At 35.9% G+C, this 14,191-nt stretch overlaps 1 protein-coding gene across 1 annotated transcript in view; it reads left to right on the forward strand.

Moving 5' to 3' along the window:
* LOC128216589 (uncharacterized) overlaps positions 1-14,191 on the forward strand; it is a 34,680-nt gene that overhangs the window by 2,935 nt on the left and 17,554 nt on the right. The window contains exons 2-5 of the mRNA XM_052923205.1: positions 2,311-2,473; positions 2,801-2,929; positions 3,371-3,506; positions 5,511-5,603. Coding sequence (XP_052779165.1) covers positions 2,311-2,473; positions 2,801-2,929; positions 3,371-3,506; positions 5,511-5,603 — 521 coding nt within the window. The remainder of the gene's footprint in view (positions 1-2,310; positions 2,474-2,800; positions 2,930-3,370; positions 3,507-5,510; positions 5,604-14,191) is intronic.

The raw sequence follows: 14,191 nt of genomic DNA on the forward strand, positions 1-14,191 counted from the left end.
GGAATAAACACAGGTTTGCATGGCTATAGTAACGCTTAAAAATCAGGTTGTTTCAAAGACACTTTTCGACCATAAAAATATATCCACATAGTTTGAAGAAGTCCAATTGTCAGTTTTTAAAATTTAACATATATATATATATATATATATATATATATATATATATATATATATATATATATACTGAATGCGATGCATCAGTTTATTTTGAAATATGAAACAAAAATATTAAAAAGTGCAAAAAAAGTTTTGCGATCTGTGAACGAATCCCATTTATGTCGTTAATGAGGAGTTAATGCTGACATATCAAAAATAAAAGTTTCATGGCTTTAGATCTTATACTTTTGTAGATTTGAAGGACACCGATTTGATAATTAAGGTGGGATGCACTGACGCATGGTCTGAAGGGCAAAGTTATATGAGGAACACTGTACTGTATTACTCCTCTCTTATGCACGGAAACGTACAGAAACGTCACCATGTGCCGTAAAGGATGGGGTGGCGAGGGGTCGGGCCGCCTGAAATTTGACAAGCCCTTTTTTAAATTTGTTCATGCCCCCCCCCACCCTCACTCTCTAATTTTAATCGGACCCCTTTCGATATGCAAGTTATTCAACTTATTAGACGCATTAGAGACCATACATCCGCGGTAAAACACTATATTGTATCGTTCATAAATAATTGAGAAAGAAACACTTTTGGTTGTCAATAATTCAGGATAAGTTTGCCCCCCCCCCCGGCATTGTAGTCTGGATCCGCGTATGCTTAACGTTGTATAATAATGTTGTTGTCATAGCTTTTATTAAATTGCTTGAAATTTAAGAACGCCTCTATGTGTACATATACTTTTTTCCACCTGTTAAAAAATGACCCCATTTGTGATTAAAATTTAACGACTGTTCACTTTTCAACGATTTTTTGATCAAAACTTAATGTTGAATTGTTGGCAGGGTCAATTCTCAACGTTGAAAAATGATCCATGGGGTCACTTTTCAACGGGGTCAACATTTAATGTTACACCGGCCGATATCGCATATATAATGCCGCAAAAGGCCGCATATTGACCTAAAAACCTGCCATTTTCATTACTATAATTATATATAGTAACATACGTATTTAAGTATCATCTTGGTGTTCTTATTTTTCTTTTTCACTCCTTGCCTTTTTAAAGGGATGCATTCCCATCTTGAAACTTTTACAATTTATACTTGGATTACAAAGACGGGTCTTGTGTTTGCATATATAAACAATCAAATTCACACTGTTCAACGTTTAAAATTAATATTCACCACATACAACATTTCTGATGATATTTTAGGAATATTGTTTTTTTTCTGAGATCCAAACAAACATCACATGTGTTAACGTCAGCTTAACCTGTAAAACAATGTGCATTGTACTTTATATCATGCATTGAAGCACATAAAAGGATGCATTAGATGTCAACATTTGCGGGTTAGCAGACACATGCAGGCGGCCTTATCCTCCATGCGTGCTGATATTTTAAACATTCATGCAATCGAGCTATAATATGACAGGGATTAAATTGTTGGATTTGATTCTGTGATAGTTTGATCTTCTGAGTTGTAAGTTTTTTTCCCCCTTAACACACTGATTTTGTATGTGTCATATTACACAGTTTGTGTATTCTAAGAATACCTGTTAGATCAGAGACGTATAGTTGTTTGGATGAGGTCTATGCAATCTGAGCATACGATTGGTAACTGGAGTGAGTTTCACATATATATAGTATATTGCACCAGGATGCAACAGTTAAACTTTAAATTAACAAACATGTAAGGAAGGTCCCCAAACCGCCAAGTCATATTTGGAGCTTAGTCATTCCTGTAACTGGTGGAGGGTTGGACGTCCAAACGTGATCCCTGGGGCCGCCCTAAGATTATTCCTTGATGATATTGCACCATTTGCTTAAATCAATAACTTTAACAATCTTTGTAAAAGTGCTTTTAATAACTGAAAACATTTATATGCACACTTCTTAACGCTATCGTATTACAATGATGCTATCTATTAATATTAAACCCTCAAGAATAATGAGGAACTTCAGCAATCGTTTATACTCGGCTTAGACGACAGCCTTCGCTCTTATTTTTAAAATGCTGCTCTTGCCTTATAAAGTATGCAGTCGTTCAATGTGGTTTGAACGAGCTCGGTTTGAACGAGCTCGGAGCCCCCCCCCCCCCACACACACACACCAACACACACACACACACACACACACAGAGTAGGGTACACACACAAAGTAGGGTATTATGTATTATGGAATAAAACATTTATTTTACCCTGTAGCTTTCGGTCTGGTGCGGAACTGTACGACGCAAAGGAGAAGAAGACACGGAAACAAATGGCCAACAATTACATGGCCAACTGTCAGGCCCATTGGAAGGGGATAACTCCGGATGAGGTCGCTGACTACTACAGCAATTGGGCGGACACACAGCAATATGATCAGGTTTGAATGTTTTGTGATGTATGTCTCCTTTACCATGTATATTAATGGATACCTCTTGTTCTTATACGCATGTTCATCCTCCGTCCAACCTTATATAAGAAAATACATAGACATTGACCTTGAACTGAAGGGCTAATTCATAGGAAATGCCTTGCACCTGAGTTAGTTATTACAAAATCTTACGTTTAATGTATTTTCCTAGAACGGCTCATCCAAACAACATAATATCCGTATTGTACAGAATAAGTTAAAATTTATTAAAATTACTATTCTTGTTGTTTGAAATTATAAGCATAGTTACTAAATAACATTTTGACATATCTGAAGGACTTAGAACCTGGTGTTTACAATGGACCAGTCATCATTGCCGACGAGATGGCAAACAGCTTTCTGGACTGTCGAGACAATATTCGCATCATCGACATCGCCTGCGGGACGGGCAGAGTCGGGGAAGAGGTAATTTCAGTATATTTTTATATATATATATATATATATATATATATGTGATTTTATATGTCTTACAGAATTATAGTTGTCACCCACGGAACCCACGCTTTGTTTATCCCGATTAATCTTCAGAACATACCGTCCGAAAATAGGTTAGCGACAAGGACAGCCATAACTTCTGTTGCCGGAGGTGTGTCTCACGGGTCCCATGAAACGCCCGATTTTCACCTCATTAATTATTCATGGGTACGAGGTTTCTGTTGTCAGTATCAGCGGAGATATACGTCAGGTCATATAGTTATTGACCAAACTATGCATACACTATGAAATAAAATTCTGAACCACTTACATTTGTGCCATTGATGAGTCTACGGATGTTATTAAACATCATTAATGATATATATAAACAATATCACACGTTTAAAACCGCAAGACCAACTACCTTTTCAGCTTGCCCATTACGGGTTTAAGCAGATAGATGGCCTCGATCCGTCGGCGGGAATGTTGAAACAATGCCAACAGAAGGGCATATATAAAAAACTGTACCAGGAATTCTGTTCCGACAATACCCTCCCTGTCGAAGACGGTACGTATACAAACTGGGCTCTGTCACATTCCTAATCGAGAACAGTTGATCGTCATAAGATTGGTAGTTCTCTAGTTGATTGCCAAAAGCAAGTCTTGATTGCAAAATTTATTAACAGTTTGTATTTTGCTTTCATCGATGAATTGGAATTTCTGCTATTTGTATACAAGGGTACGTGTTGCTTCAAATGACGGAGAAGTGATATCTTGTTGCCGTTGTTTTATGATACATACATGCACATTCTGGTACACTGTACTAGTTCATTCAACTGCTAAGTTTAGTATCAAGGTCAACCGAGTGTTTTGCGACATCTTATACGTGACCGGCATAAATATTAAATGTCAAAGTACAGAGTTGCCGTCCAGGATGTCCATTAATGACAAAGTTCAATCATGCAATACAATTATTTCATTGAGTCATAAGCATAGCTGTACTTTCTACATGTAGTACTAAATAACTCGTGTTTTATGTATGTTTTGATCAGTAGAAAGTTTGATGTTTTGTTAATCTCAATAAACGAAAGGAGGCCCGAAGTTCTAAAAGTCAGCTATTTTGATTGATATTTTCGTCACCCATTTAGATCGCAGTCAACAATTTCTCCAATGAGTTTCCCCATGAACCGCATCGCCAATACTTCTGTCTTTGGTTGGTCATTTTTAATGTATTTAGTCTTATTAATGTACACAACTATGATTGCCATTGTAGCATACCTTTGAAAAACAACTTAAACTTGTATTAACATGCATTTCAGGCAAGCAGATACGTGACTGGGCATTTATAGTTCATGGGTGTACATACGTGGTTGAGCGTTTCTATTTCACGTGTGTACGAGTACATATGTGACTGGGCGACTCTATTTCACGCGTGTACGAGTACATACGTGACTGAGCCACTCTATTGCATGCGTGTACATACGTGACTGAGCGTCTCTATTTCATGCGTGTACATACGTGATTGAGCGACTCTATTTCATGCGTGTACATACGTGACTGAGGGTTTCTATTTCATGCGTGTACATACGTGATTGAGCGACTCTATTTCACGCGTGTACGAGTACATACGTGACTGAGCCACTCTATTTCATGCGTGTACATACATGACTGAGCGTCTCTATTTCATGCGTGTACATACGTGATTGAGCGTCTCTATTTCACGCGTGTACGAGTACATACGTGACTGAGCGACTCTGTTTCATGCGTGTACATACGTGACTGAGCGTCTCTATTTCATGCGTGTACATACGTGATTGAGCGACTCTATTTCATGCGTGAACATACTTGACTGAGCGTCTCTATTTCATGCGTGCACATACGTGATTGAGCGACTCTATTTCATGCGTGTACATACGTGACTGAGGGTTTCTATTTCATGCGAGTACGAGAACATACGTGACTGAGCGTCTGTATTCCATGGGTGTACATACGTGACTGAGCGTTTCTGTTTCATGTGTGTACATACGTGACTGAGCGTCTGTATTTCATGCGTCTACATGGTGTACATACGTGACTGAGCGTCTCTATTTCATGCGTGTACATACGTAACTCAGCGTCTCTATTTCATGGGTGTACATACCTGACTGAGCGTTTCTATTTCACGCGCGTACATACGTGTCAGGCGTTTCCATTTTATGTGTTAATACGTCATTTAGAGTTAATTATTCGTCGCTGCCCGCCATTATGCGGCAATTGCCCGAAGACGTCGTTAGTTGTTCTATGCTGACGTGAACAGCAATTTCCACACTACACTCTCTCTAATATATCAAGACTTTTTCGTCGTAAAACGAAAAATTACAAAATCATGGTGCTGATTCGCATTCAACAGCGTTATTCAAAGCACATGCGTTTATTCACTCGCCCATTATGGAATCACTGTACGCGCTGGCTAAATATTCTCATAATATGGTCGAAGTTGCATGAAAACATACATTTTAATACAGTAGTAAGATATATAACATGCTTTAAAATGAGCGTTTTTAGTTATTGACGAATCTCTGTCTGTTTTAAGGTGTGTATGATTGTGCAGTTGTTTCTGGAGGGATGGGTGAAGGCCATATTCCGTGTAGCGGGTTGCAAGAAATGTGCCGCATTGTGAAGCCAGGTATGTCCATCGACATTTGAGAGTGAACAATTTCTTTTTATATGAAATACTAAAAACCTAAAGATAGTTATTTAGCTACTTTAATAATATTAAAAAACATTTAGATGAGCACAAATCATTTTCAGTAATCAAACTTGATATTGTGAGTAACAAATATGTTCGAAGTATTTACACATGTTTATGTTATTGCACGTAGATTTGCAAACCAACAGAAATCTGCATAAATACACCTTACCTTGCACAGATGTTATCTTAAAGAAACACACATTTAATTGACCTTGAACAAACAACCCATTCTAGCTTGAAACTTGTCAATTAATATCGCAGGTTATTGCATACAAAGTGCTGCTAGATATGCATTTCATAGCCCGTAACGTCCATGCCTAAATAAGTAGCTTTGTCATGTAAGCAATTAATAAGTGTTGTGGTTTCATAAACCATGACATACATGCATTAATGGTTCAAACAGAATTTCATCAGATCTTGAGATGAGGTAAGCGGTGTACACATTATTTTAGAACGATTGTACATAAAGTGCAAAGTCACTCTCGTAATACAGCGCAAGAGTGTGCTCTAATATGTCGTGGGTGACCTTTGAGAACCCATAGAAAATCTAACCCGGACCGCATTGCGCTAACCTGTGTGCTAACCGGACATCCATATGTTCACATAATACCTTTAAATTGAACATTCTGGCTTGTATGGCATGAACAGGACCATAATTATTCACCATGCATTTTTCATAGATGTTTTTTCATTACAAAATATAAGAAATAGGTATACATGTATAGTTAACAGGCCCTGACATTGTTAGAAACCGACTTGTTTTAAATACATCAAACAATGCACTTTTCAGGGTGTTTTTTTTTTCAAATTTAACCGTGAAACACCTGACCAGGCCATTCGTCAACCAATCGAGATTTCCCATTGAATCTCATTCATTGAGTTAATGAGGAACAAAACCCCAATAATAATACACGTGCCCGGTTGCAAGATTTCAAGATTTATTTAGTTAATGGGTTATTACAACCATGCAAAAAGTGTTAAAAGAGATATGCCAAGTGATCGTGTACGCATGCGCTTGTACGATGGCTTAGTACAGCGTCATCAAGGCATGTGCTAATTGAAATGACGCAGAGCCACCCCAATACAAACATAAACAACTATCAACCCAATGGAACTAGTCATTTGATAACGCCTGGCAAACAAATGCATCTGGACTTAGCTTCAATATACTCATTAAATTTCGTTGAACACATTGGCATGAGTAGGCAATTATCGAGGGATGTTTCAACGTCCTAACAAGACGCGAATGGAAGGCTCTCCCCACCTGGTCACTTGTCGGAGGTTATTTGTCAGAGGTGGTCAATGGAAGTTATTAGATTATACAACCATGTGCTGAAATTTGTAAATATCCCTTTATTGGTTGGTTAAATGGTAGAGTGACATATAGGGTCGTGTTAATTGTAATGGCATGTTTTTTTTCAAGGGCTATACTTACAAGTGCACGTGCAAGTTACAGTGTACCTTTTATTAGCAATGGCTATACCTACAAGTTTGCGTACACGTTTCAGTGTACCTTTTTCTCACAAGGGCTACTCTTACAAGTACGCTTTGCAGTGAACCTTAACCCGCAAGGGCTGCACCTAAAACTACATGTACAAGTTACAGTGTACCTTTTTCTCACAAGGGCTACACCTACAAGTTTGCGTACAAGTTTCAGTGTACCTTTTTCTCACAAGGGCTACACCTACAAGTTTGCGTACAAGTTTCAGTGTACCTTTTTCTCACAAGGGCTACTCTTACAAGTACGCTTTGCAATGAACCTTAACCCACAAGGGCTGCACCTAAAACTACATGTACAAGTTATAGTGTTTCTATTTCTCACAAGGACTACACCTACTAGAACGCATACAGTGATTCGGAACCTCTCTATTTGTGAACAATAAGGATGAGGAAAATGTCCACGCATTGTGTTCTATCAGATTTTATGAATAACAATGAAAATGTAATCAAAACAGCGATAATTACAGTGTCCCATGCTTTTATTTTCATTTAGCGCATTTGCATTTAGAAAAATAAACTCCAGGCAAAATAAAATGTCTTATCCATTGCGAAGTTTATCATTTTCGGCATTTCTACCCGTTATTCACAAATAAAAGGAACATCCAAAGAAGAGTAAATGTTTTATTATTCATCGCCGAACCTAAGCTTTCGGGCGGGGAATGTTTTTTAACGTTGTTCGTCCGTTCGTCCATTTTTCTTCGGAACCATATCTTGGTAATAATTGGTCTGATAATGTTCAAACTTGGTCAGAATGTTCCCCTTGATAAAACCTCGACCGCTTGTAAAAATGTGTCACATGAAATCTAGGTAAATTCTTAGAAGAATCTTTGGAACACATTAGAGGCATTATATTTGAGCCACCATTCATGAATCAGAATGTTTCCTCTTAAAAACATGGGTCACATTGGGTCACATTGATAAATCTTATTTTTGTTTGTCTGGAACCGTATCTTGGTAATGCTTGTTCAGATTATGTTAATTTTGACCAAATGTAACCCTTGTTAAAATCACAACGCATTTTAAACGTGGATTGAAGGGGGTTAAATACAAGGTCACTAGGTCAAATCTTGGAAAAATATAAGGAACGTATTAGTGAAATATATCTGGTCAAATATTTATGAAACTTAATCAGAATCATTTTATTAATAGAATCATTCACAAGTTTGAAACTGGGTCACATGAGGTCAGAATCTAGGTCATTATGTCAACTTTTGATGTTATCTTGACATACTTTGAACGTGGGTCAAAACGTAGGTCATTAAGTCGGATCTAAGAGAATGCAATACTGTATAATCGCTCCAATCTTCATGAAACTTAATCAGAATATTGTCTTCGATGAAATTTTGGCTTTATTTAAACTAGGTCAAATGGGTGAAAACTTGGTCACACTGTCGGGTCGTAGAAAAACATTGAGGACACTCTAGAGGCAATATTCTGGTATATATCGCTGGTCCAATTTTCATGAAACTTAAACAGAATGCCTCCCTTGAGAACACATTTTATTAGTTTGAAATTGGCTAACTTGGGGTAAAAAAACCTGGGATACTATGTCAACTGTAATTGCTGCACTTTTTACAACAGTAATTTAGTTCAGCCAGTTGCAAACCAAATCATATCTGATATCTAATGTTCACAAGAGGGCATCACTCTGCATCCGTCTTGCATGTTTCGGATGGAATATTTCACCAATACGTGATTTCCTTGCTATATGCGTTGCCTTATTTGGCGGGGGATATCGATTTAACGTATTTGATTGTACATGACTATCTATTTATTATGACGAAACCCTCTTGAATATTTATTATATTGACAAGATACATGGTTCTGGGTCAGTATTCATAAAACATCTTAAGCTATTTTTTATCTTAAATAAATTTCCTTAAATTTTCGTAGTCAATTTAAAAGAAAAAAGTGTGTGTGTGTGGGGGGGGTTAACATAAAAGTATCTTTTTTGAAACAAATGATTGAACATAAAGTAGTTCAGATATTATGAAGCGATTATATCATAAGTGAGATACTTTTCTTAAAAAAATACTTAAGTTAGGAAATGATTTAAGAACTGTTATGAATACCGACCCAGCTGATCATAGGCATTTCTTAATTATTTTGGTTTATATACAAAACATTACAGGTATTTTGCAACTCATTAACTGTTTTTGTTTCAGGCGGTATGGTGCTGATCGTGATGCGAAAGGAGTACCTGCAGTATGTAGGCGAATACACGGAGCGTTTGGAACCTATCATCGAGAAAATGGAGCATGAAAACAAATGGGAACTGCTGGAAAGGCGCGAAGTAAGCAACTATTCATTCAACCGTGACGGAGTACTCTTTAAGATGAAGGTGAAAAAGAACACTGTTGACCACATTTCTGCACTGGAATCTCTTCCGAAAAAGATTCCAGCATAGGCGCTTTGTCTAACAAAGAAGAAGAAAAGCAACATGTGTGACAGCCCGTCATACATTGATGTACGCTAAGAGAAAACCCTTATAAAAAGTGAACTTGAGTCATTATTTGTTAACTTTTGTTGGCTGCGGACGCTCGACGAGATATCCGTCAGTGTTTTTCTTTCAATGAACAAGCTTTCCGTTTGGTAAGGTTTTTAAAGTGACACTCTTATTCAAAATCAATCAATTCACACGTATACCAAACCTTAATTTTGACTGATAAACCTTTAACTTCTTACTAAATAATGCATTTAAGAAAAATATTAAATACTGATAACAAGGTTGAAACCGTGAATTTGATAGCTAACAGATTAACTGTGGTTTACTAAAGTCTCATACGGTAGAAATATGCTCATTTCTTTAAAATTTAACCCGGTATAAGAACCATTGTTTTCGACATTTATTCATCCTTTTTCGAGTCTTAAAACAATATTATTAATTGTGGTAAATCTTATTTGGGAAGAGTGCATCTTTAACTATTCTGTAAGTTTCATATACATTTTGAATGCTGTGAGTGATTGGTATAATATTCGGTTTAGATTTTGATTGACACTGTTATATAATGCCTTATGTATGGTAAAAAAACATGTATATAATTTTTACGTACTTTTGAAATAAATACGGTTTTCTCTTTCATTAATGTGTCTAGACTTCATACACACATCATAAATTATTTCATGACATGCAATATTTTCTCATGCTCTAGTATTTAGTATTGTGTATGTATACATTCCCATCGGCTTGCGATGTCAATCAGTTTATAAGAATACCCCATTTGTTTTCAATATTAACTATTTAGTAATACAATACATTATTTGAAATAAGTCTTCGATATCAAGGACAGGGCCTAAGGTAGGCGAGTGAGTTTTCTTAGCTGCTGAAAGAACACCCTTCCTAGAAGTGTGTGCTTAATAGATTTAAAAGTCTCTTTAAGAAAACAAACATTGGGGCGATGTTCAGAAACGCCAGCTCCACCACTTTACGGTGGTGCAAAGAAAAAGAGCTGTCGACACTTCCGTGGTGGAGCGGTGCCCTATGTTTACATGAACAAACGTGAGTATGATTGATATTTTATTTGATAATTTCATTTAACGGACATATTTCGAAAATCGGAGAATGTGGTACCGTGTTAGAACACTTTTACTGTAGGCTGGTTACTATTTCGTTTCAATATTGTGCAAACTGTGGTGTCAGGAGCTTTTCTCCCGAATAAAACTTGTGCATATTTTGAGATCTGATTGCATAGCAAGTACATTTCGGTGCTTACACACCCCGTAAGAACATTCTCACGCATGCAAACATAACTGGTATGTATGATTATGGTTTTAGCTACGTTTATGATGATTTCAACAATAATAATGTTAATACATTTATGACGGTCTTCAGGTGTAGAATATACGATGAGTTTAAACAAGATTGGTATGGTACTCTAGAAAACAGCACAGTGTTAGATATGTATAGACATTTTAAAACTAGTCTTGAATATGAAAGTTATCTTGACATTCTGCCCAAAATTTACGATTTTTCTTTTGTATACTACGACTGTCTGTGCACCCACTACGTATCCAAACCGGTAGATACGCCAGAAATAATATTGTACGCAATCAAAGAAATTGTCTATGTTGTAATTCCAACGATATTGAACATGAATTTCATTTTGTCTGTGTGTGCCCGTCTTTTAATGATATGAGAAAGCTATATATTAAGAAATGCTATTATATAAGACCGTCTGTATTTAAATATTTACAATTGCTGCAATCAAATAATAGAACTGAGCTTATTAAAATATGTATGTTTGTTAAAGACTCTCTTAAAGTAAGATCCTCTTTAATAAATGTTAGAACTTAACATGGTAAAAATTGTTCATCCTCTGATTTAGATAGATTTTAATATTACAATATTTAACCCATTTATTGTAACTTTTTGTTATTTTTTGTATATATACTCGTGTGTACTATATTGTTTGTTACTATGCATTCACGTTGACATTGATAATTATAAATATATGTGTTGTTGACGATGTACATTGTACAAGTCGAAATAAAATGTCTGTCTGTCTGTCTGTCTGTCTATAGTACCTATGCCGGAACACAACAAAACTGATAAGCACTTCTTAAAAAGGAGAAATGCACATATTTATAAAGGTGGTGGCGCTGTTGCCCTAGTGGTGGCGCTATCGAGTATGTTTTGCGCTTGAAGTAATATAAAAAGTAAACGCTTTTGGAATGAATACAACAGTTGCTATGTTTATCATTCATTGAAAATTATGCTGGTTATGCATACTACTTGCGGAAACAAAACTCTACGCGAACTACCTTAACCTTACTGAAAACTATTTCGAAAACAAATGGCTAGGTGCTGTTAATTTTACCATATATGTCCGGTTATGAGAGAGGTATTCTTGCATACCGGACGTGTGTTTCCGGTCATTTGACAAGTGCTGAAAAAACGCATCTGACACCAATATGTGTGTATAAGATGAGTTATGCGCAAAAACTCGCTACTTCTTATTTCTTTTATTGTATGGTTTATGAAAAGTACGTTATTTTATTTCAATAAAGTGCAATTAATTGTATAAGTATGCAATTAATTAAAATAGATAATGAATAATCGTAAAAACGGGATCAAAATAGTTACAATTTGACATCAATAGTGATTTAAAATCACTGCGCTTTATGACGTCAGTAAACAACGTTTCATGCGCTTTTTGGTAAAATGTACAAAAGTGCATTTTCTACCTCAATTCTCCCACAAATTGATAATTTTAGATATGCAAGAAAAAAATTCAATTATGTTTTTCCGGTCCGGATCGAAAAATCCGTCCTTCGGTCACGCTGCGTGGCCGGTAACTCGGCAAACCTCGTTACCGGCTTACGCGCGTGCACTCGGGTCGGATTTTTCTATCCGTAACTGACACACATGATAGATACTTGTAGTTATTTGGTAAAATTAACAGCACCTAGCCATTTGTTTTCGAAATAAAATTCAGTAAGGTTAGGCCACTACTTTTATATAAATTGGTTTACAAAACCGGCGGGTCTAATTTTCCGAAAAGTACAAAAAAACAAAACAAAAAAATGAATTTGACTTTTTTTTCAAAATTATTTTCCCGACCGTTTTGATTTTGGTGCGAAACGAAAGAAAAACGAACAGATAAGATTACGAATGCAGTATATCTCGACTGGTTTGTTGTTTCGTAGCCGTATTCGCCAATTTATAGTGATAGCATGTGAGCCAGACAACTGTTATGGCAGCGCCGTTTGCAATGGCGGAATTGACGATAGCAGTCATTCTTTGTATGAAATAATTAATTAAAATATGCAGGAGTTGTTAAATAAGAAGAGCAAAATACATTGGCAAATTTAACAGCCGACACAGACAATAACTGTCACGTGATTGTTGTTTTTCCCCGCCAATTTAGGTCATGAAAATAATGTTGTTTATAGATGAATAATAAAAGTGTCAGCGGCTGCCATCGAATAAGTAGACACAAATATCTGTAAATTATATGTGAGAAAAACATTTTATAACATGGTTAAATATCAAAATAACAGTGCATTTAGTGTGAGTGGGGAAATCGAAAGTAAAATTTCTAAGTGGACACCGGTGACCTAGTTTCACAAGTTCGGTCGGTTGGGTTTATGGATTTTAAATCACAAAATGGTTTGGAAATACTTGTCATTGAGTCAATGTAAAGTTTGTGTTTATTCTAGATAACATGTTTATTCATGTTTGGGTTAATATTAGAGTAAAAACAATGAAAGAGTTGAACACATGTGTCAATGACATTTACTAATGCCAGAAGTTGTGTGCAAAACATTTAGATAAAACAACACGGAATTATTTTTAATAAGTCCATTTAAATTTGCAATGAACTTGATATTTCACTATAAATGAGATTTGTTGTTGTAACCAAGGAATACTCTTTAAAATGAAAAATAAACAATCATGAAGTATAGATGCCCTGTGAACGCATGATACACAAAATGGCTGAGTTGGGAGAAGATGAAAATATCCGATACATAATTATGGATTTCTCTGTTACTATCATTGGTACATAAAGTTAAGTCACATGCTAGATTTATTATCTTGCTATGTGTATTTTATGTACTGATGTGGTAATTTGCTGCAAGATTTGAATTTGAAATGGATTTGGTGAACATCCCATGGTAAATATCCCGGTCCGAAAATATCCGGACTTAGCATGGATTGGGTAACACAATATTAAAGCTCAAATGTCTTCATCAAATGTTACTTCCTTATTTACAAAATTGGAAATTATTTCACTTTATTGACATTTTCCAATATTGAAATAACTGAAACAATGTTTAGAAAATGTAATGTATTGTCTTATTACAGTGCAATTTTTGTGTATTTTAATGCATAAAATTCGCCTTCCTTTTTTCAATTTAATATTGGTCAGGTTTTAAGTGTTCTGCATTCACTTTTGCTTTAGCATACCCTTAAAGCTAAACAAATGTCTTGCTGAGTAATATTCAATGTATCTTTGATAAAAAGTGTAGTTTATACATGTAAACATGTTTTATAGTCAATTTCATTGATGTTTTATATGCAC

This window comes from Mya arenaria, chromosome 2 (assembly GCF_026914265.1).
Source record: "Mya arenaria isolate MELC-2E11 chromosome 2, ASM2691426v1".
NCBI lineage: Eukaryota > Metazoa > Mollusca > Bivalvia > Myida > Myidae > Mya > Mya arenaria.